This window comes from Anopheles merus, chromosome 2R (genome assembly GCF_017562075.2).
Source record: "Anopheles merus strain MAF chromosome 2R, AmerM5.1, whole genome shotgun sequence".
In the NCBI taxonomy this organism is placed as follows: domain Eukaryota; kingdom Metazoa; phylum Arthropoda; class Insecta; order Diptera; family Culicidae; genus Anopheles; species Anopheles merus.
This window is the reverse complement of record NC_054082.1, coordinates 7,074,050-7,098,074: the sequence shown is the minus strand read 5'-3', so window position 1 is coordinate 7,098,074 and position 24,025 is coordinate 7,074,050. Positions and strand designations below refer to the sequence as shown.

The 24,025-nt window shown below is 48.9% G+C and overlaps 1 protein-coding gene across 3 annotated transcripts in view; it reads left to right on the top strand.

Moving 5' to 3' along the window:
- Nucleotides 1–5,222: 5,222 nt before the first annotated feature.
- LOC121601320 (twitchin) overlaps nucleotides 5,223–24,025 on the top strand; it is a 36,603-nt gene continuing 17,800 nt past the window's right edge. The window contains exons 1-21 of one of the 3 annotated variants that reach the window (XM_041930139.1): nucleotides 5,223–5,490; nucleotides 9,348–9,960; nucleotides 10,535–10,556; nucleotides 11,038–11,200; nucleotides 11,288–11,429; nucleotides 12,376–12,511; nucleotides 12,731–12,934; nucleotides 13,281–13,582; nucleotides 14,614–15,240; nucleotides 15,318–16,483; nucleotides 16,559–16,678; nucleotides 17,025–17,063; nucleotides 18,319–18,469; nucleotides 18,642–19,015; nucleotides 19,181–19,306; nucleotides 19,374–20,070; nucleotides 20,150–20,503; nucleotides 20,655–22,064; nucleotides 22,276–22,578; nucleotides 22,900–23,793; nucleotides 23,894–24,025. The exon at nucleotides 23,894–24,025 is cut by the window's right edge and continues 759 nt beyond it. In XM_041930139.1, the coding sequence (XP_041786073.1) occupies nucleotides 9,651–9,960; nucleotides 10,535–10,556; nucleotides 11,038–11,200; nucleotides 11,288–11,429; nucleotides 12,376–12,511; nucleotides 12,731–12,934; nucleotides 13,281–13,582; nucleotides 14,614–15,240; nucleotides 15,318–16,483; nucleotides 16,559–16,678; nucleotides 17,025–17,063; nucleotides 18,319–18,469; nucleotides 18,642–19,015; nucleotides 19,181–19,306; nucleotides 19,374–20,070; nucleotides 20,150–20,503; nucleotides 20,655–22,064; nucleotides 22,276–22,578; nucleotides 22,900–23,793; nucleotides 23,894–24,025 (7,672 nt within the window). In that variant the 5' untranslated portion in view covers nucleotides 5,223–5,490; nucleotides 9,348–9,650. The remainder of the gene's footprint in view (nucleotides 5,491–9,347; nucleotides 9,961–10,534; nucleotides 10,557–11,037; nucleotides 11,201–11,287; nucleotides 11,430–12,375; nucleotides 12,512–12,730; nucleotides 12,935–13,280; nucleotides 13,583–14,613; nucleotides 15,241–15,317; nucleotides 16,484–16,558; nucleotides 16,679–17,024; nucleotides 17,064–18,318; nucleotides 18,470–18,641; nucleotides 19,016–19,180; nucleotides 19,307–19,373; nucleotides 20,071–20,149; nucleotides 20,504–20,654; nucleotides 22,065–22,275; nucleotides 22,579–22,899; nucleotides 23,794–23,893) is intronic. The other 2 variants (XM_041930152.1, XM_041930148.1) reach the window with 2 other exon arrangements.

Below are 24,025 nucleotides of genomic sequence, written 5' to 3'. Positions count from 1 at the left end.
CAAACCCCATTGGTACTGTGTCTCAGAGCAAGACAGAGCGACAGACATACCTAAAAATGAAGATTTTTCTACTGTTTGTTTACATTGTTTGTAGAATGTATTACCCAGGCATACGAGATTTGTTTTAAAATGTTGCATAATGCATAATAGAAAAGAATGCATTTTACATTTGCGCTGACATATGACGCATTTAACACAACACAAAAATATTACAAAGTTGTTTGAGTGCTGTACCTTATAATTAGCGCACGCGGTGGCGGAACATTTTCGTAATCCTTTTCAATGGGGGAGGTTTTTTTTATGTATCTTGCTTGTGCTTGTGAACTTCGTCGCTGGGTGCACTATAGCAGACAGCTTGAGCAGGGAATGAATATGGGTACAGCGAAACTCCTGTCAATCGTTGTGTGTTAGTTGTTGTGCGTTATGCTGTAAAGTGGAGACTGTGTACTTGCAAATATGTGTAAAAACTGTACTTTTTAGACTTGTACTGCTAACAAGGTGGACGAGGTGTATCATTCCGGTGCAGTGGGCAATAGTCAGCTTTGTGTTGCCTTATTTTCTCATACTCTTTCAGTGGAATGTGCATCGACATGAGACAAAATTAGATTCATTAGAATCTGCCGTAGAGGGTTCAAGCACATACTGCTTCCCATCAAGAGCACTGTTTGCACTATGTGCCATTATACCTTTTCAATGCTCTTTAAAATAAAAAGAACCGGCAAAATAGGCTCAAAAAGCGTATGAAAAATGCAACTGCACCGGTGATGACTCAAGCATGTTGCCGTCAAATGTTAAGTAGGTTGAGGAAGTGGTTGAGCCATCCTTTCTGCTACACTGTATGGCAATGGCAACCACCACATAAGCCTGTAGTCAGCATAATGCAGTTTGTTCTCTTGATTATCTATATAATAGTTTTTCTTTTTACCTATGCGCTTCATTGCTTTTCTGAGAACGGGAGGGTTTTGAATAGTTGCGGCAGTTGGGTCCCGCCAAGGGTCACGAGTTGTGTTTTCCCCCCCACTGCTGTTCTGTCCTTAGGCTTGTGCACACAATTCTTTTTCAAAGCCAAATGTAGGTCATCGCGACGAAGATATCGGATGACGACGACGACAACGATGATGATGATGATGATGATGCAACGGGAAACAGCTAGATCGAGCTAAAGAAAACAAGCGGTGCATGGTCGCTATTCAAAGGGAAGGTTTGCTTACATTTTATTACAAATTAACATCAACCGTTCGGGGCCGTCTATTTATCCAAGCATTATGAGTTTACTAAATACCTTTCCGCTCGAGGTTCTGAACGCAGAGGGTGGCGTTTTCAATGAGCCAACTACGAGAACTGATGCCGTTCCAAAGGCTTGGACGGCAGGCAGCAAAGGCCAGCATTTTACAAGGTCGAGATGGATCGGTATGAATCAGGGACGGCGCGATTCGCAACTGCACACACATAGAATGCACCCGCACGTCAAACGTGTTTCTTGTGTGACTGTAAAAATGTCAACCGAGCTGCTCGTTATTTTTCTGTTCCCCATGCACTACTACTGCATTTATCGCTGTGCAACGTTTCATTTGAAGAAATCAAAAAGAAAGCACAAAAACACCCTGTCTCTCTCTCTCTCTCACACACACACACACAAGGTCCATTGAAAGTGCATTGAATCGACCGTTGGAAGCTTGGTAAGTGTTTCGAAAGCAGCATCTCGATGACATTATTGCTGGGCAGGGAAGAGAAATGACCTTTTCACTGCACTGAATTGGCATCGTGCATCATTCGTGCGGCCTGCGAATATGGTGGCTGGCTATCGGATCGGACGACGATGATGATGATGATGGTGACGAGGATGATGAGCTGTTACAGTGATTTATAGGATTTGTAAAAGGACAATGTAAAAGTAAGCCAAGCGGTTAAAGTATGGGCAAAACAAAGCACTTTGCAATGATTTCGAGGAAAGTCTCATGCGCAAAGCCTCCATAATTACTGATGATCTCAAACAGCGTCTGTTATTTTTCTGTTTTTTATCGTAGAATCAATATTTGAGGCCTTAAAACTGACTTCAAACGAATCTTCAAATGAATGCTTAGTTGTTTATAAGCAAGTGGAATCGAGTAAACATCATCAGTTGAAAGATTTGGACACACACAAAAATGCCAACCTTAATAAACCTATTTTTGGATGTGTCCACAAAAAATATTATGAGTAATGATCAAGTCCTTCAAAAGATGGCCGATATCAACGATGGAAAAAAGTATTAAAAATTGGAGTAACATTCACTGCTCTTGATCACTGGGCAGGGCAACATATTAAGGATGCTCTCGAGTCGGTCGAGCGCGAATGCGAAATAAAGCGCGATCGTACAAAGCGTACGAAGAGTAAGAAAAGCAAATATTTGTTTTGCTTAATATATCACACGATCGTGATCGTGACGTGGAGTTTTATATGCATGGCCAAGCGCTTGAGCAGGCATTAAAGCGTGCGTTATTAGTTTCACCTGTTATGACAGCTAGCGAGCGGTAATGGATGGCTTTTCTAGCGCAGAGCCTCTTCTTACAGTTCGCCTTCGTTTGCCATGTTGAAGCGAGTGTGGCTAGAGGTGGTATTGCGGGGAAACGAAGAACGTTATCATTTATTTTAAAAAAAGAACTAATCCTTTTTAATCGCATTCGAAACGGTGCTGCTGTTTTTAAATCTAAACCAAAAAATTGCAACCAGCACACCCCGAGCGCATTGTTTACGCGAGCATCGCGGCAAAGGCGGAAGAAGGAAGGTAAGGGTAAAGGTGCTGCCGGTTACTTATTTTTAGCCCGCAAGATACATGGCCGTTATGAATCGACCGTTTATTTATACATCTATCATTTTTCGAACGTTGCGGGCGAGGAAAATGTAGTTGCCCCGAAGGATCACCCGTACAGACACACACACAGATAGAACTTGATGCGACTGGTACGTCACTTAAGGCAATGTGGCACCGGGTATTGTGAGTTGTTTCTCGAACCTTGGCGAACGTTTTTTTTTGGCGGTGGACGCATGCGCACTTTTCCCCTGTTCCGATCCGTACATTCCGTGTGCGCAAGGACATGGGCCAATGGTCAAGGACCGATCGAGTGGGCGCGTTGCTTGTTTAACCCCATTCTGGGGCAATGGGATACTCGATACTAGCACGCTCAATTTCACACTCCAATACAAACCCACACACACACACACACACACGGCAGAAGGTTGGCAAATTGACAGAAAGCAGTTAGCTAATGACCTTTGCCTTTCCTCCTTTTTGCCCGGGCGCATCTTGGAAATCATCCTTCCAATCATTCGTCACATCGCAACGAAGGAAGGCGAACCTGATTGACAATGTGCCGGTGAGGGCAGTGAGTGAGTGAGTGAGACTTGTCATGTTAAGGGGTTGTTTTTCGGCGGTCGGCGTCTTTTTGGGCCGGGAGAAGTCTCTCGAAAACGAGACACTTGCGGCACGTACTCGATGCTGTTACTCATCGCATACCGAGGCCATGACTAATGGGCGGCACATAAACAAAGCTAGCCGTCCCCGATCGCATCCCCTCGCCCGTGTTCGCCTGTCCAGTTCTGGGCGTTCTTATCGTCCCATCGGCTGCCCACAGCAAAGCAGAAAAGGGTGATTATTTTTAATCCTCAACCGCTCGATAGCGCGTGAAGCTATTTCACAGTATTATACAATCCCGTGTGTGTGGCGAAACACATTTTTGCATCAGCAGCACCAAACTCCGGGTGTTTGCTTACCCGACAACCCACCGCACATCAGCATCGCAGCATCGCATAATTAATGGGCAGGAATTTCGCGCGATGCAATTATGCACTGCAATCTGGACCTTTCGGGCGAAGGGGTATGGGTGCCTAGCCGCCTGCCCGCATTTTTTGGTTCAAGGCAATGCTAATTAGTGCATACGCTGTTTGGCTACCTGGCCCAGCGATGGTGTGTATGATGGATCGGTAAAGGACACGACTCGGAACGCGAAGTAATAATAATAATTGCTTGCAGCACACAGGTGCGAGCCTTGGCGGCGGGAGGAAATGTTTGTAACGATTTGTTGTCAAGTTTTGGATGCACATTAATGTCACTCCCCACCCCCGAGACAAGAATTCAAACTATTTAAAAGTAATAATTTTTGGATAATTTAAATTGCGGAAAAGCCGACCCGCTTGTTAACGTGCCTTTCTACCCCCTCCAACGAGACGGGCTGGGCGCCTCCATTGTTGCGAAAGTGAGTTAAATCATGTTTTAATGGTGCAAAAATGGAATTTATTGCACATAAGAAGCGGTAGTAAATCAGGGCAGGAAACTGCATTTCACAATTGCATTTTGTGCTTGCGAGGCCAATGAGTTGAAAATTGAAATTTTTGCAATCGCAAAGCTCGCGAAGGACGCAGAGCAAATGGAAGGAACGAGCAAAATCACGACGTTGCTGAGGTTATTAAAACGTGTGCGTGTGTGGCAATAAACAGACAATAAATCTGTACGCTTTACGCTGTCCGTACCGAAAATGGAAGGCAATGAAGAGAGGGGGAAACGTGAGCTTGCAAACAACGTTTTAATGCATTCATCCCAGCTCTAATTAATTACACTACATGCAGGCGTTGCAATGCAACTGAAATGCAACTTTAAAAGGCAAGAAAAACTCACACTGCTCACAATGCAATCTTTCAAGTGGTTCCCGTCACGAGTAGAGTGCTCTTAGCAGGGCAGAGAGAGAGAGAGAAACAGAAAGCGATTTGGATGATTTTGTGTGAAATGAGAAAAACTATTAAACAAACGCTCCTCAAGAAACGCTGGTTGGCCTTCCCGTCAAGATACAAAAACACAAGGAGTTCATTTTTGGAACACATCGATCTGCCGCTTTTTTTTCGTGTCGTGTCGTTTTTGGTTTTTGCACCATACCGTTGGTACAAACAACAAAACAATCGCTTCCATGGCACAGCGTTTGGAGAAACACACACACACACACCTACGGGCCCGGTGCAGCCACCGTGGTGTGCGAGATGATGATTCGCGCGCGCCGTCCATTGGAAAGTGGTGTCTAATTTTAGGCACTTTGGCCATTACTTAATCGCGATCCTCGCAGGCGCGCACACAGCATTTCGAACGCAGCACACCGAACGCTGGGGCGCAGACTCGTGCGTGTTGGTTTCATTTTCCTTTCCACTTCTGCTTCTTCTTCTTCTTCCTCTTCTGCCAGCTCACACCGTGGTGGCTGGCGTTCAGTGTTGCCCCGTGTGCAGGTCCGATCAGTCGACGAGTGAAACTCACGCCGAAAGCGCGCATCGTTTTGGGTCGCAGCGCTACCAGCAGCATCTTCTACTAGCAGCCTACTACTACTACTACTGATACGGGAGAGTGAAAAATCCTCCCCATCAAAGCAGCAAGTGTGTGTGTGTAAGTGTGTGTGCCTATCCGTGAGAGACAGATTGGATACGTGTGCCGTGGGAGCAGCAGGATCACTTCGATTGGATTTCTGCCCTGTAAGTGTCATTGCGTCATTCGTGTCGTCGAAGGAGAAAAAAGGGGTTGGTTTCACGAGCTGTTCTCTCCTTGTGTTTGTGTGTGTGTGTGTGGTGGTTCAGTGAAAATAATTGAAAATTGAATACACGCCTCAACACGGGGCGGTAGGGTGGAAAGTCGGGTGGGAGTGGGAAAACCCGAAGCAGCCGAAAAAAGACACGAGCCGGTGTCGGTGTGTGTGTGTGTGTGTCGATAGTAGAAAAATAGCCGACTCGCTAGGGACCGGCCAGTCGAGCAGGAGAAGTGAAAGTAAGCAGTTCGCGTGTGCGCGTGTGGCGCGACCGTCCAACCGTTCTTCTTCGTTTCGCAAAAGGGGGAAAAGTACACAGGAGAGGAGAGAAAAACACAGGTGCAAGGGAAATACAGTAAGAAATGTTCACAAATTGCTTTTTTTTTGGTTGCGCGAGGTGGATTTTGAAAATTCCGTGCGCGTTGTAAAAGTTTCGGGCCGAATGATTCCATGGTGTATGCTTCTGTGCTCTGGTGTGTGTGTGTGTGTGTGTGCGCGCTTTTCTGAGTGGGCGAAGAAAATAAACGACTTGCGAACGGCAATTTGGTGCACGAAAAACGGTTGTGAAAACTGTACCCCACCTCGAGTGGGCGTTGGATGGAAATGGAGTACGCGTTCTAGAAACGTTCTGCCGCTTTCGGCGCGCCACCGAACGACCCAAGTGGTGATCGTGTTTTTTTTTTACCATCAATAAATGTTGTGCCACCCAAGCGAAGAACAAGATGGCAGTGATGAAATATTTCGAAGCAAAAAAGTCGTTCCGGAGCCGGATCTCCCATTAAAAGCTTCTTGCAGCCGTTAAGTGATCTTCTTTTCCACCTCCCCATCGGCGGTTATATAATGTTGTGATGGTGTGTGTGGTGTTGGCGGGGCTGAGAGACGATCGTGAACCCTCTCGTCTTTTTTTGACCTCATCGTGTGCGTGTGTTAGTGCGTGTGTGTGTGTGTGTGTCCCAAAAAATCGCACAGAATGGGAAGAACGTCGTCTATACCGTCGTTCGGTTTCATTCCCATGCAGTCCCCGTCTTTGCCGTCCCAAGCTTTGCGCTGGTTTTTTTGGTGTGAGCCTCTGCTGGTGTCAGCCCTCGAATTCTTCACGTCGCACGTACAAGTAAACACGGTCCGATGAAGAAATGCGCCCAGGGTCCCGTGTGAAGGGGTGCAACCGGATCCGGCTGGCGGCCGATCGCGCGCACGAAGGATTTCTCTCGCGAGGCAGCGCGCGAAACAGAGTGTGCACGGGCACGGGGTAAAAATAGAAGAAAAACTGAAAAAATGTCTATAAATAACGGGGCCCTACCCCGTCAGGGTAGGCGCAAGGGAAAACTCGTGGCGGTTTGGGGCACGCCGTTCGAAAGTCGGTCGAAGCAGCGGGGTTGAGCAGATCGAAGCTGTAAAGTTTTGGCTCTCCTCCCCCTCCGGTACGGCCTGGGGAGAAAGTTGTAGAATTTGGCGCTTCATCACAAGCCGCAGTGGATCTGTAAATGTGTGTGTGTGTGTGAGTTTGTAGTGTTCAAAATATCCGCCCCGTCTTCTTCTTCTGCTTCGGTACAGGACGTCGGATTCGGTTACGGTGGCGCGGTAGTACGCGCATAAATATAAAAAAAAAAACATGTCGCGGCCCCAGTGGTGAAATTGTGATGAAATTGTGCGAAGGATGGAAATGATACTAAAAGCAACAAAAAAAACACATACACGACACACAATTTTTATTCGCAAATTTATAAATTGCCATTGCGGTTTGTGGATTCAAAATTGTTCAAGGTTGCGGTGCTGCTGCCGACCGCCGCGTGTGAGTGACAGGAACGGTGTGACATTCGCCGCGCTACAGCATGTCTGCTGAAATGGTAGATGATTAAAATATTTCTTCCCCTTTGGCGCAACAAAGTGGGTGTGTGAGTGTGTGTGGTTGCTTTGGGGGGGAAAGAGGAAAAAGTGTCCTTCGGCTGAAGAAGCAGCAGCAAGGTGCCACTGGCTGCTGCACCGTGGTCTAATGAGCGAAACATCACCAATCGTGATGGTGACCGTGACGAGGAACCGTTGAGTCTTGAGTGGGCGGAACACTGCACAGCGATTTCTCGGTGACAGACAGCCAAGATCGTACCGCGAAGGACGCCCCGTGGCGGTGGAAATAGTGTGTCAGGGTTAGCGCGGGCGGTGTGCGCTAAGGCTGGGCGAGTTTTCCAATTTGCCGCAAGTGATGCTATGAATAGACAAACGCATGCACGCACACTAGCCGTTTCCATGAAAGTGGTAGCCAGCCAATATGAGTGTAGCTCGTAGCTAGTTGTTGAGCAAAAGTACAGGTTTAAGTGGTATAAATAGTAAGCCTTTAATAGTGTTTGAAGTTCTGAATTAATAGGAATGAACGTTTGTTCAGTGATTGTCTTTCAAATAGGACCTTGGCATCAGTAACAATTTCGCAATATTATTTAAGTGTGTAGACGATTGTTAAGAGGAAAGTGATCGTGGCTAGCTTTAGTAGTGTTACATTAGTGTACCACTGTTACAATGATAAACCATCTTGCAGAGGAAAGCAATTGGAGAAGATATTAAAAGCAATTATTAACATTTTTTTGCAATTTTTCCCACAAAAAACGATTTGTTTCCACTAGTTCGTTTACTGGTACCATGATCTCTGGAGAGAGAGAGCGTCATCTTTAGGGAAATCATGCAAACCAGCCGTGCGCTTACTTAGTGCGGCGGTTTGCTGGTGGATTCAGCAGCTAAAGAATTGCATGTGTTTCTGCTTTTAAAAAAATGATTCTGTAATGCAAAAATAGCACCAAGGTGTGTAGCAGCACTACACACATGGACAATCTGATCAGCAGCCCGCCACTCCAACAATAGCCAACGCGGCTAATTATAGAACCTTCGAATGCATTGTGTAATGCGAGCATTTCATATCCATGTCTGTGTTGCTCACTTTCAAATTCCAACCCAGTTTGGCCAACGTGTTATTCGATGACGTGTAAGCAATTTGCAATATTTACGTTACTTTTAACGGGGACAGGATAATCCTCTGTTTAATGTCTACCTTGCCCCTTTGTATGACACCACCATCAAGCATGTTTGCTTTTCGTTGAAAACCGCACCAAAAAAAAAAAAAAGAAGCGATGCCCCGTTGCACTCTGAAACACAATCCATCTGTCCGTCAGCCAGTGTGTGGGAATAACGCTTTATTTTTAGGGCCGCGCGCTGTCCGTGCAAACATTTCTTCTATACTTAGTCAGCCACCTTATTTGCAGGAGGATGTTTTCTGTTCGAAGAGGAGGGTTTCGAACGAGGGGGATGAAGGGGGAACATATTTTTCCTGCTGACCGTCCTAATAATAGGTTCCACTTTGGCTTATGAATAAGCCCCGGTGGTATGTAGCTACTAACCCCCCGTAGTGAAAACGGGTGGTTTTCTTCACCACTTCTTGCTTCCACTGGCGGTAAAAAATACACACACACACACACACACACACACACACACACACACACACACACACACACACACGAGAGCATAGTGTACACACAAGTGTTTGTTTTGCTCGTAAGATCGCATCGTTCCGGTCAAGTGATCGGCACGGTACTGCTACTGCTGCCAAGGTGTGCTGTCCGTTCTTTAGCGGCCGTCTATTTTTGCAATACGTATACGTGGGTTGGAAACGGATTGCCTAAGGGGAGGGTGAACGCGATCGCTAGAAGCATCCGTCGATTAGTCATAAGCGTTGCTTACGGTAAAATGCAGCGACTGATGGAATGTTTCCATGTGCGTCCTTTTTTTTTCTTCTTTCTATTTCCATGTGCTGACCACGAGCAGTCAGCGACTGACGCGCGATAGCGAAAGCCATTCCGTGTGCGAAAAACGCGCCTTTTTCGCCCACATGCTAGTGCCACTGTGACACGAAAACACACTTCGCTACGAAGAAGTAAAGCCAGGAGCAACGAAATCCAACGCTGCTGCAGGAGCAGAATCCTTCCCCCATAAGAGCAGAGTGGAGGAGAGTGGTTGGTAGGGAAGCGTTAGTCTGAGCGCACCAGGAAAACAAAACCCCCCCGTCCCGGAAACTTTCGCCCGAGGGTGGTGGTGGTCCCGTATCCACCGCAGCAACAAACCAAAACCATGGCCGACCATGATTTCGCGCCCAGCTTCACGCAAAAGCCGCAGCTGCGCCAGGAGGACGACGGCAACCGGTTGATATTCGAGTGTCAGCTGGTGGCGAAGCCGAAACCGACCATCGAATGGTACCGCAGCGAGGAGCTGCTGTCCGAGAACGCGCGCACCAAGTTCAAGATCCAATCGTTCGGCGAGAACAAGTACTTCGTGGTGCTCGAGCTCGACGACGTCATCGATACCGATGCCGGACTGTACAAGGTGAAGGCCAAGAATCGGATGGGCGAGGTTTCCGCATCGATCAATCTGAACTTCAGCCGTAAGTAGGACCCGATTTGGGTTGGGGGTGTTCCTCCTCCCGCTCTTCCACGTCTTCTTTATTCGGTGTTCATGACCCGCGCGTGACGCAAATAACGTGCGGGTGTGGTTTCGGTGAATGAGTGCTAAAATGTATCGTGATCCATTCATGATTTGTTGATCGCACTCCGTTGATCGTCCGCGCAATGTCTGCTCTATTTTTAGAACAGTTGAGCGAGCGTTTTTCGAATGCAGGTGAACTCTAACTATCGCGGGCCAACAACAGGACCCGAGTCTTTGATATCGATGGCATTCGTGTTCAAACTTAACAAATTGATTTAAATGTTAAAACCTTCAAAGTGAAGTAAACACATAATGCTCACGATTCATTTTAAACACAATAATTCACCACCTGTATACAGTTTATTCTGCACACAACGATCTCTCTCTCTATATTTTGCTATTGCTGCAAGCCGTAGCACCAGTGTCAGTTGGTACTCCTCTATTAACATGTCAATATTTCCTCTGTTCTCGTTTTCCCATCCACCATATCGTGTTCATGTACGTGTCTTGTTGTGTTCAAAATTCAACCATAGCTGCTGATGAACCTGTTGAAAAGTAAGTGTACCGTCCATTGCAATCTATCTGTCGTTTCGGACTGTAGTTATGTGTTTTTACGTTTGTTCGTTCATTGTTGTGCCGTGCAATCGTTACGTCCTGCCTCGCTTTCCGCAAATGCTATCCTTTTTTGTGTGTGAAAAAGATACAACAAACCTTACACAAAAAAAGAAACTGCTCCTATTGCTTTTTTGATATTAATCAATGCGCTTCCAAACTATTTTCTTACTACGCCTTTTACTACGCACTCTGGTTTCGCGTTTGCGCCACTAACTTCACTGCCCACACCAACCTGCAACACCTGCGACTGTGATGGGTGACAACCACAGAGAAAGTAGAGCGCAAGGAGCGGTACGTATAAACGCTTCGCGTGTGTGTTTACAGCCAGTTGTTTGAATTCTCTTGTACTCGAAACCGTCGAATCCTGGTGGTGGTGTTTTATTGACACAACGTGCAATTCTCTCTCCCCCACTTTACGCAGGCAAATCGACGGTGTGGCACCGACGTTCATCAAGAAGCCCTCCATCAAGCAGGAGAACGATGGCAAACGACTCATTTTCGAGTGCGAAATTAAGGCTGACCCGAAGCCACAGATCAGGTGGTCACACAACAGTAAGGTTATCGATAATACACCGAGGCATAAGGTAAAGTTGGCATGATCGTACGCTGTTGGCCTTGCAATGATAGGTCGTCTAATAGCTGACTTTGTTTCCATTGTTATTAAATTCCAGTTTAAAGTACAAAATGACGGTACACTGTACCGTGCCACCCTAGAGGTCGATAATGTGACGTTCGAAGATTCGGGTAAATACAAGGTGACGGCCAAAAACGAGCTCGGAGAGTCGAGTGCAACGATCAGCCTGAACTTCGACAGTGAGTATAGCGTTCCCTGGCGGCAAAAGCGCCAAAGCCTTCTGGTATTTGACACAACCTATTTTTTCCAACTCTACAGTGCTCAATATTCCATTCGCAGCCTTTTGTTTCCCTAATTATGTTTTATCATTTTGATTGTAAGGGTTAAGTTTTCGTGTGCCATTGCCAGCCATCATCACACATGTTCACAAACACATCCTCAACTTGACAACTTCATGTTCATCATCACACTTATATCAGTCAGCATCAGTTTCGTTCCGGACCTTTCATAATCGTTTCGTTGATGTTGTAGATAGTTCGTTTACTACATCGTTAGTATACCGGATGCACATGTTTTAATATGTCAGGCTCATCACCTTCACGCAACGCATCGTTTTCATCTCTGTGTAAATTCATTTCCTCATTATCACACTCATATATGGTCAGCTTCATTCATTGAAGTGAAAAGTGGGAGAAAGCATAGTATTCACAAATATCATTGCTATCGTAACAACTAAATCGGACTCTGTAAAACAAAGGTACACACTCTCCGCTAGTCAGGAAAGGTGTAAATGCTTTGCGAACGAAATGGAAGATCTTATAAAGTACATCAGACCGATCATTAAACACAATTCAAGAAGATCAAACAAGATCGGTCTGAAACAATCGAGAATGACAGAAGTACAATTCAATCGAGACGTGTCGATAGAAGACGAACATGATAACGGTTTTCGGTATGATTCGGTGGTTTCAGCAACGTTCGTTGTTGCCCGCCCAAAGATCAAGAAATGTTTTTTATCAAGCAAACAACAAAGGTTTCGGTTTCGGTACACGATATGTATGTGTGTCTCTGTCTGTCTGTGTGTGTATGTCTCTCTCTCTCTCTCTCTGTTTATTTCCCCCTCTCCTCTGTCTACGCAAACGTCAACTACAACGTCACCTCATTTTTCCGTCCCTTCCCGTATAGGTGAGGAAGTCCCAGTACCGGCGGATGGCTTCAAGCCTGCTTTTACAGATCGACCTGTCACACGACAATCGGACGACGGCAAGAATATAATATTTGAGTGTAGATGTATTGGCGATCCAAAGCCAAGCTATACATGGCAAGTGTCGAACGTTTTTGTTTTTCCTTTTTTTTCAAATTCTATCTATTCCAAAATACTACCGCTAATACTGCTCGTAGATTCCGTTTGAAAAGATCCTCCGGACCGCGGCAGTATTCCCGGTCGCACCCGTAACGAGACCTGCAAGCAAGAGTAGCGTTGCAATGTTTTAATTCTGACTGTTCTCCCCCTGTCAATTTGTGGCACTGTACATCGCAGGTTCCATGAAAAGAACGAGATTGCCATGGCTGGCAGGTTCAGCAGTGAGGTCGAGGAGGACCAAAACCACTGCTACTTGATCCGCTTCACGATCAAGGACGTGAAGCAGCTAGACCGGGGTGTGTACAGTGTGCTAGCAAAGAATAAGCACGGCGACTCGACGGCTGTTATCAATCTAAACTTTGATTCCAGCTCGAAACTGATGTAAGTGTGCGCTGACGGAGGGTTGTCGACAATGGTGGTTGAACGATTTCATTCGGGGCCTTGTATTGTACGCACTGGGACGGAGTCCTCTCACTTAGATGAGGCTAGAATGGTCTCGTTGGTTTGAACTTTACTAGTTGAAAGAGTAACTGAGCTCTCTTACATTTCGATGCTCCATGGTCGATGATTTCTGATAAAGATGTTCCAATGGAATCGTCTCAACACCCTGTCTCAACCTCTTTCTTTCTACAAGAAGAGTTTTTGACTAATTAAAACACATAAACACGCACACCCACACCCCACTTCCAACGTTTTGCATTCGTGTTGTTTCGTCTGTGTCGTACAGAAACCCGGAGGGTAAACCACCCCGATTCCCACAGAAGCCCACCATCTCCCAGAAGGGTGACGTGCTTTCGATGGAATGCATTTTGGAGGCAATGCCGGTTGCGGACATTACCTGGTATCATGGTCAGGACCGTATCGAGGATGGCGAGCGATTCAAGATCCTGCGGAAGGCCATTTCCATCGATACCTACCTGCTCACACTGCAGATCTCGCTACCGACCGCCAATGACGGAGGCATCTACCGCTGCCATGCTTTCAACCCGTTCGGGGAAAGTAATGCACACATTACGCTTAACTTCAAAGGTATTTCGACGTTCCTGGTTTTCTTATATCTACCTTCTAAGCAAAACAAACCAAAAACCCCGTGTTGCGTTCACTGGTTGTTTTTGCTTTGTTTTTTCTTTTTCGTTTCTGTTTTACCTCTCTACTTAATACCATTGCACTACTTTTGTTGTCTTGTGCCACCTGTGTTATATTTTGTTTCTCTTACGCGTGTTTCGTGGTGCTGTGTTTTGTGATTTTGTTACCGTTTGTTTTCGTGCCCTGTTATATCTATCTATAGTATGTTTCGTGTTCGTGTTTCTTGCCCGTGTACTTTTCGCAAATCTACTAGGTTTGCACTATTGTGTATTGCTAGGTTTTGCTGTTTTTTTGCTACACAGCGTTGTCGTGGTGTCTTTACTCTTGACCGCGTACGGCATGATCATCTAATGTTCGTGCGCCGCAGTACGTTTTTCTTCAGTACGATCTGTTCCCCTTTGCACAAGTCAGAGTTTGCAGAGTGTAGGTGCATTTTCTGATTCCCTTTTGTTGAACTTCTGAGTCAAACTATTCGGTCTGCAAGGTGTGAGTAATCTACCATTTCAGACGTCTGTTTATCTATTTTGGACTTTTTTGTTTGTAAAAAAGTGGACTTCATAACAAAAAGATGCATAAAGTTGATTCCATTACTTCAAAAAATGAAAAAAAAAGATCATGTTATTACGATAGCAAGCAAAGATTGTTCACGATCTTTCAGCATCATGTACGGCTACTAATAGAGAGCAACTGCTTATGGCTGCACCCGGAATGGCCGCTTAGCTTCATAATGTAGACTTGTATGAAAACGTTCATCGTACCGTTCCGTAACTGAGTGATCTTGAGTTTGCTTGTAGCGTAGCAGCTGTTAGTTAGCGTTTGTTGCTAACCTTTCGATTTGTAACTGCTTCGAGATTTGCTTCCGTTTGCTGACGTGCTGTCGGCGTAATGTTTAGTGCATATAATTCATACTCACTTACTTTTTCTGTTACACTTGCAAAACGTATTTACCCCCCTTGCCGTATTCAACCCTGAAGCGAATGAAAATGAGCGCGGATTTGCACCGTCGTTTGTGGAGAAGCCGAAGATCATACCGAACAAGCTGGGCACGCTGATAACGATGAAGTGTAGATGTAGATCGAAACCGAAACCGACCGTCAAGTGGATGCGAAAGAAGCAGGAGGTGACATCGTCCAGCAAGGTCGCGCTGGAGGTGAAAACCGTGGACGAGGACACGTACGAGCTGACGCTCAACATCAAGGATCCGAACGCGGACGATGGCGGCAGCTACTCGTGCATCATCAGCAACGAGTTTGGCGAGAGCAGCGCTACGCTCAACCTGAACATCGAGGCGGAACAGGAGACGACCAAGAACGCGCCCATCTTCGTGGAGAAGCCGCACATCGTCTCGCTGGACAACGGCAAGCTGGTGCGCATGGAGTGCAAGGTGAAGACCGACATCAAGCCGGACATCACCTGGACGCGGGAGAGCCGGCTGCTGCAGGAAACGTCCAAGCTGAAGATGACGATGACGCAGGAAAAGGACGTCTATCATATCACGCTCGTACTGAAGGATCCACAGACGGAGGACTCTGGCACGTACAAGTGCAACATCAAGAATATTCTCGGAGAGTTAAATGCTAATTTAATCCTCAACATTGAGAGTAAGTTGCGGGTGGTGTGCGGTGGAAGCTACTGCATGTACATGATACTAACAAATTATTTCCCTCTTACCTTTCAGTTATTCCGGTGATAAAGGAAAAACCGAAACTAGTTACGAACATTAAGAAGCGTACCGCTTCAATCGAGTGTTCGGTCGCGTCCCGCTTCAAGCCAGAGTGTGTCTGGATGAAGGAGACTACCGTGATCAAGGAGACGCACCGACACATGATCAAGATCGAGGAAACGCGCGAGGGCGAGTTCTCGGTCAAGCTCAACATCGTCGGTTTGAGCGAGGCCGACTTCGGTGCCTACAAGCTGGTGGCCAAGAACGATAAGGGCCAGGCGACGTCGCAGGTGATCGAGATCAAGGACATCGTGTTCGAGAAACCGCCCGCAACGAAACCGATCATCGACGCCAAATTCAAAGATGTGGAGGTGGACGAGGGCGGCGATCTGACGCTTGCGGCCGGTTTGGCACAACCCGACCGGCACTTCAAGGTGTACTGGATGAAGAACAAAACGATCCTGAAGGCGAGCGAAACGGTCATCCAGGAGTTTACCGGGCGCATGGCTAAGCTAGTGGTCAAGAACGTAACCGTAGAGGACGCCGGTTCGTACAAGGTCTCTATTAGCAATGACACCCAGAGCGACGAGTGCGAGTGCAAGGTGAAGGTGATTGCCAAGCCGAAGCCGAAGGACGAGGAAAAACCGAAGAAGAAACCGGCCAAGAAGGTCGAGGAGGAGGAGAAGAAGGAGGAGAAGGTGGAGCTGAAGAAGGTGGCCAAGAAGGTGGAGGAGGAGAAGGCCGAGGAGGAGAAGGTGCAGCTGAAGAAGGTCGACAAGCAGGACCTGGACAAGCAGGCCGAGGAGGAGAAGGTGAAGCTGAAGAAGGTGGAGAGGAAGGAGACCGAGCTGAAGGTGGAGGAGCAGAAGGTGCAGCTCAAGAAGGTGGAGCGCAAGGAGGGCGAGCTGAAGGTGGAAGAGAAGAAGGCTGAGCTGAAGAAGGTCGAGCGCAAGGAGGCCGAGCTGAAGCTCGAGGGCGAGAAGGTGGAGCTCAAGAAGGTCGAGCGACGAGCGTCGGAGGCTAAGGTGGAGGAGAAGAAGGTGGAGCTGAAGAAGGTCGAGCAGCCGGAGAAGATCGAAATCAAGGTCGAGGAGGCGAAGAAGGTCGAAACGAAGAAGGAGGAGAAGATCCAGATCAAGGTCGAGGAGGATCGTCGGGGATCGATACCGAAGATCAAGGAGGTAATACTAGCGCACCCTTGTCTACTAAGCGTTGCACAGCGAACTTCATGAGTGTTTTTTTTCCGCAACTTCCAGGAACCCGCCCCTGCCCAGAAGGGCTTGGAAGCTCCAAGCATCGAAATCATCCGCGACAAGGGCAGCCGTCGTGGTTCCTTCATGGACGATCGTCGCCCAAGTTTGCTAATCAACGATGATGTAAGTAATAGTGTGAGCCATATCCCGATTCTAAGGAACCATTTGTTCCGAGTGTGTGTTACATCCTACCTTTTCGTGTACATTTACTGTGGTACTGTTTACTCAACCAACAACAACAAAATGCACCTTCTACATCGTCTGTGGTAAAAAAGAAGTGTAAACCCCACCCGCAGCAATCGCTTGCGTTGGGTTGTTTTACCGCTCAATGTTACCGTTTCGACGCCCTGAAACGACTTGACTTTGTGTCCCTAACAGTTCTACTCTTCTTGTTACTTATCCTCGTTGTGCAACTGCGTATCGCTGGTACACTCGACGAACCGTTTTTATCTGTACCCCATCTACCAAGACCAAACTAAGGCCTGGTGAAGTGATCGACGAACGAAAGGTGAATATGCGGCTGTTGCAGTGAATTGGTCTGCCCGGTGCAGCGCAGGCAACACTTCCTGCCGATCGTTGCACCGCACGCACACGTGTACTGTTTACTCAAATGCTAACTGAATGGATAACGATTACGCCTGGGGATGGCCGGATGTAAACATACACCTTGCCATTCTACGAAACGGTTGTGACCTAGCGCTGTGGGAAGGTCGAGGAGCGAGCCTCGTCTTACCAACTGATGCGAACTGATCAATATTTTCGTTTACCCCCTATTACTGACTCAAGCAATTCGAGAGGAGGGGACGTAGCATCATGTTCGCGAATCTCGCATCTCAAGAGCTCAGAGTGCTTTTAGTGCCGACACTGGCCGTAGACGGCGGGCGTCCAAAAATAGAACACACCCTGTGTTCCTGCTGTGATCGCAGAATAGATAAATGTTCGCATGTTGAAAGTTGTAGCGATTTCTGAAAGCAATCGAAAGGGAGGAGCTACTTCCCTGGCCTACCCATGCCCTGTACCCACCAGCAGCAGGAGCTGCAAAAATAGCGGGAAATTCGATTATTTTCCTGCCTGCAAATTGGCCGCCTGGCTTGGGTGGTGAATAATTTTGTTTTTACTTTTTCCCTGCCCGCTGCTTGCATTCGGGAGTCGATGTCGCTCTCGGTTGGGTATATGTGTATATGTGCTTACTTTTGCTTGATGTGATGATTTATGGCGAATTGCGATTTGGCGATTCGACGGAAGCATGTAGCCTGTGTCAGCTAGTGCTAGGAAAGGCGGGTTGGACAGGATTTGGGTTTCGCACAGGTGGAAAGCTGATCGGTGGGGTGGGATTATGAAAATTGATTACTGACATACGAGCCGCGAGCTCGGGTAAGAGGTGTATTTCAATAGCTTTTTGTGAGCTGGGAAGCGTTTGGGAAGCCAACACAGCCATTTTGAATGTTCCCATGTCCATTATATATACATCGTTTATTTTTTTTTTTTTTGCATTCAGAAGAATGTTGTGCACTAATATTGAACATCTTTCTCTCCCTTCCTTCTCTAATCGCGATCACTTGTGTGTTTGTCTGTATGTATGGATGTATTATATATATGTGTGTGTGTGTGTGTGTGTGTGTGTATGCGCCCTTGTGGTGTGTATGGTGTGGTATGGAATCGGCGAATCGTTGCGATGGTGATCGTACTCGTCTGGGGTTTTTGCTGACGACGGGTTGCGATTAAAAATATCAAATATCAAACGCAAAACTGGCGCCCTGCAGAAGCGACGACCATCAATCGATGTGCGTCGTCCGAGCATTCAAGATATGGATGAGAAGATCAACCAACCGTCGACACCGTTGCGAGCGATCGGCGAGGAAGGCAAGGCAGCCATCATCGTGGACTTCCAGGAGAGCTACTCGGCAGTAGAAGGTTCGCAAAACGCTCACGTTCCGCTTGTGCGCCATTACACCTAGCTGCTAACCACAGTACGCTGCGAGTGAATCGTAGCGAATCCGCTTCTAGTGCTTCCTTGGCTTGGCTGACGGTCGATTGCAAAGTGCGAGAGTTCCATCCGCGGTGTTCCCGTCCTTATTTTTTGCAGATCAAACCGGCTACATCTCGGTGCAGGTCGAGGGTAATCCCGCACCGACCTGGAAGTTCTTCAAGGGCATTACCGAGCTGGTGGACGGTGGTCGCTACAAGCATCACACCGACGGTGAAAGCAACACGATCACGCTCTGCATCCGCAAGGTGAAGCCGAACGACGAGGGCAAGTACAAGGTGGTGGTCTCGAACGCACACGGCGAGGACAGTGCGGACGTGCAGCTGTACGTGTCGGACGCGAGCGGTATGGACTTCCGCGCGATGCTGAAGAAGCGAAAGTACGCCAAGTGGGGCAACCAGGAGAAGGACCCGGACTGGGGCGATCTGAAGGAGGTGGAGAAGCCGAAGCCGCAGCTGAAAAAAGTGGAGCGCGTATGTGTCTTGACTAACAAACAAACAAACAGCAACACGGTGTACAACCTCATTTGTGATTAACGTTGTTGCGAGTGTTGTGTATATCGTTTCTGTGCGTGTGTGAGTTTCTATATGAGTCTAATGGAACACACACTCTCTCTCTGTTTCTTCTTAATGCTCCAGAAACAAGACACCTTCTCGAAGCCACTGGTCGATATCACCTGCAAGGAAGGTAAAGACAAGAAGGTGGTGTTCGAGGCCACGTTCACCAAACCCAACTCCAAGGCCAAGTGGATGTTACGTAAGGATGTGAGTATGAAGCATAAGAAAGGACGTTGGAGCAACATTCTCCAAGGCACAATCATTCTGTTTGCAGGAAATCTTCAATGGCTCGAAGTACAAGTTCAAGACGGACGGTGACAACTACACCTGTACCATTTTCAACCCGAAGGTAGAGGACGGTGGCAAGTACACGCTGGAGATTGCGGGTATTTCCTGCTTCGCCTACCTGACCGTGGAGGAGGCGGACCCGGTGTACAAGTTCACCAAGAACCTGAAGAAGGCGGAGAAGGGCTTCCTGACGCACGACTGCACGCTGGAGTGTGCGGTCGACAACTCGCTGGCACCGATCAGCTGGTACAAGGGCGAGACGAAGCTGGAGAACAGCGACAAGTACGTCATTGGCAAGGATCTGAACGGCACGGTGACGCTGATCATCAAGAACTGTACGGCCGAGGATGCGGACACGTACCGGTGCCAGATCGAGAAGCAGCCGGACAAGACGGAAACGAAGCTGAAGATCCTGGAGTACAGCTACAAGTTTACGAAGGTGCTCAAGAGCCAGCAGCTGTTCGTGAAAGACACCGTCACGATGGCCTGCGAGCTGGACCACGTGCTGGGCAAGGTGGAGTGGTTCAAGGGCGACGAGAAGATCGTCGAAAGCGACAAGGTCCAGATCGTGAAGGATGGCCGCAAGCACAAGCTGGTGCTGAAGGATGTCGCCAAAACGGACAGCGGCGTGTATCGGTGCGTCAGCAATGCGGACAAGACGGAGGCCGAAATCTTTGTCAAGCGTAAGTTATGGCTGGTAGGGTAAGAGTGTGAAATTATGGATTGTTCAACGAGATCTGTTGCCTCCTCCCATTTCAACAGGACCGAACAAGTTCATGAAGAAGCTGAGCGACACGGTTGGAAACGAAACCGAGAAGCTGGTGCTGGATATTCAGGTCCAAGACGAGGAGGCTGATGTGGCGTTCTTCCTGGGCGAGACCGAGCTGAAGAAGGACGGCCGCATCGACATCATCAACAATGGTGACGGTACGCACCAGCTGGTCTTCAACAAGCTCGAGCTGACCGACGCCGGCGAGATCCGGTGCGAGTGTGGCCCGCTCACCAGCAAGTGTACGCTGAAGATCAACAAGAAGGAAACGAAGCCCAAGTTCGAGGTGCCGCCGAAGATCGAAACCCCTGCCAAGGTGGAGAAGGTAGTGGAGGTACCATTCACAAGTAAGTACACGCCGTTCCTTTCTGTCATTCTATTTGCCTACCACACGTGTTTGCTCATTACTCAATTTAAATGCTTTTTGCAACCATTCGTGGCTGCGCATTCTGTTTGGTGCAAACTGTACATAATGTGTCTTGTCTTCATTTGCCACAGCCGGTGAGTCGCGCCAGTCGAAGGTGGTGGCAAAGTTGTACAAAGATGGTAAGCCGGTACCACCGGAAGACGTTGATATAGTTGTAGAGAGCGATAAGCTTGTGCTGAAGTTCAAGAAGACCGAATTCAAGGATTCGGGCGAGTACAAGATTGAACTGGCAAATGCCACCGGTACGGAAGAGCATACCACTAATGTTGTGTTCCAGGACATACCGCAGCCACCGCAGGAGCTGGGCTGCACCGGCATCTACCAGACGCGGTGTGTCGTCAAGTGGAAGGCGCCGGAGAACGACGGCGGCGCACCGTTGGAGAAGTACGTGGTCGAGCGGCAGGACGTGTTCAAGCGGTCCGGCTGGGACGTGATAGGGGAGTCGCCGGGTGATCAGTGCAAGTTTAACTGCAACGATCTCGTGTCCGGCCGGCACTACAAGTTCCGCGTGAAAGCCATCAACAAGATGGGCGAGTCGGAGTACTGCGCGATGGAGAACGACATCATTGCCAAGGATCCGTGGACGGAGCCGGACCCGCCGCGCGATCTCAACATTGCCGACTGGGACAAGGACTTTGTCGATCTGCGGTGGAAGGTGCCCAAGTCGGACGGCGGTGCACCGATCACGAGCTACATGGTGGAGTACAAACCGTACACGGCGGCGAACTGGAAGCACTACGCCGATGTCGGGGCGGCCGAGCTGAACCTCACCATCCGCGGGCTGACGGTGGGCGAAACGTTTGAGTTCCGCGTGAAAGCCGTCAACCAGGGCGGTGCGAGCAAGCCGAGCAACAGCACGGAGCCGCTCAAGATCCGCGACCGGTACGTGAAACCGTTCATTGAGGGCGAGGGTCTGCAGCCGATCACGCTGAAGAAGGGCCAAACGATACGCTACTACGCGCAGTACGGTGGCGAGCCCGAGCCGGAGGTTGTTTGGGAGAAGGACGACATACTGGTGATATGCGATTCGGAGAAGCGAAAAACGATCGACGTGGAAAGCGGCGCCACCACGATACAGGTACGGCACGCGGTCCGTTCCGATTCGGGCGACTACAAGCTGCGGCTGAAGAACAGCAGCGGCGAGTTTGTGACGGTCGGAAAGGTGCTGGTGCTGGACGTGCCGACGCAACCGATCGGTCCGATCAAGATCGAGAAGGCACGCGCCAACCATGTGGTGATCAGTTGGCAACCGCCCGAAGATACCGGCGGCTGTCCGCTGACCGGCTATCTGCTGGAAAAGATGGACGTCGAGAACGGTACCTGGCTGCAGGCGGGTGAGTGCAGCGGCGATCAGCTGACGTTCGACTTCCAGCATCTGCAGAAGGGTCGCAAGTTTGAGTTCCGCGTGAAGGCGTACAACAAGGAGGGCGAATCGACGCCCCTGGAAACGCTGCTGGCCGTCAAGACGGTCAACCCGTACGGTAAGCCCGTCTGTCTGCGTGTGTGTGTTTTCTTTGTGTCACAAACAAGTGGTTCTCTTCCATTATTTGCCTAGCCATTGTCTGAAATAGTCTAATTGATAGAATGTACAAAAAATTGATATAGTTGAAGATGCCACTGTCGATTGTAGGTTTTGGGGGTAGGACCGATTTCATGATAATGCTTCTTTTTAACGCGTATTAAAAAAAACAGATCCTCCCGAGGCACCGGGTAAGCCGGCTGTCGACGACTACGGCGTAGACTTTGTGGAGCTGAAGTGGGAGAAGCCCGAGAAGGATGGTGGTCGACCGATCACGCACTACGTCATCGAGTGCAAGAACAAGTTCCTCACCGACTGGACCGAGTGCGCGAAGACGGAGAACGACGACTGCGTGGGTAAGGTGCACGGTCTGAAGGAGAAGGTCGTGTACCAGTTCCGCGTCCGTGCCGTCAACAAGGGTGGCGCCTCGAAGGCTTCCGAGCCGAGCGATAACCACACCGTCAAGCACAAGAACCGTAAGTGTTGCGAAATAGGGCGTCAAACATAGCGTGCGTGTGTGTATTGTGTGTTTCCGTACATTCCTTATTTTACTTGCACTCTGTTGATGCTAATAAGCCTAAATGAAATGTATTACGATAAGCTGTCAAAATCGCGTGGCGTATCCGAAACGATAGCGTGCGATTCGGTGCTAAAGTTTTGCTCTCCCGGGTATGTTCGCGGTCTGTCAAACGATGCCAAACATGTGTAAACTTATCAGGTCACTAACAACACTCTGTGTAAAAACAACTGTTCTTTGTGTACCATCCATTGCCCTCGTAACGTCGATGGCGAAACAGTGAAGCCACGTATTGATCGTACCAATCTGAAGAACATTACCATCAAGGCCGGCAAGTCGATGATCTGGTCGGTCGACGTCAAGGGTGAACCGGAACCGGAGATCATCTGGAGCTGGCGCGACGATATTCCGCTGACCGAGACGCAAAACATCAAGATTGAGAACGGCAACTACCACACGAACTTCTCGATCAAGGAGGCGAAGCGCGTGGACACGGGAAAGTACAAGATCGTGGCCCAGAACGTGAACGGCAAGGACGAGGAAACGGTCGAGCTGGTGGTGCTGGGCGCACCGGGCCGACCGCAGGGCAAGCTCGAGGTGTCGAACGTCACCAAGAAGGGCCTGAAGCTGAAGTGGAAGAAGCCCGCCGACGATGGTGGCAGCCCAATCCTGGAGTACAAGATCGAGAAGCTGAAGAACCGCAACGGCAAGTGGGTCCGCTGCGGCACGGTAACGGGTGGGCCCGAAATCCTCGAGGCGGACATCACCGGGCTGGACGAGGGAGCGACGTACAAGTTCCGCGTCATCGGCGTGAATGCCGAGGGTGACGGTGAGCCGCTGGAGTCGGACGAGGTCGTGGCGAAGAACCCGTACGACGAGCCGTGGAAGCCGGGCACGCCGGAAATCGTGGACTTCGACAACAAGTCGGTCAAGCTGAAGTGGACCGCGCCGAAGTCGGACGGTGGTGCGCCGATCCAGAAGTACGTGATCCAGAAGAAGGACCGCTTCAAGGATTGGGAGGACGTGAGCGAGGTTGATGGCGGCGAGACGTCGGCGACGGTCGACGGTCTGAAGGAAAACACCGAGTGCCAGTTCCGCATCGTGGCCGTCAACAAGGCTGGCCGGTCGCCCGAATCGGACGCGACAAAGTCGCACATAGTGAAGCATCGTGCACGTAAGTATATAGCGGGCGGGCGGGTCGAAGGTAAGGTCGGGGCCAGAACATTGATTCTACTGCCATCCAACTGCCACGGTTGGTGGTGCTCCTTTCACAGTGAAACCGCGTATCGATCGTACCAACTTGAAGCCGATCGTCGTCCGGGCCGGCAAGATGGTGCACTACGATGTGAACGTGAAGGGTGAGCCCGAGCCGGAGATTACCTGGATTTTCAAGGAGAAGCCCATCC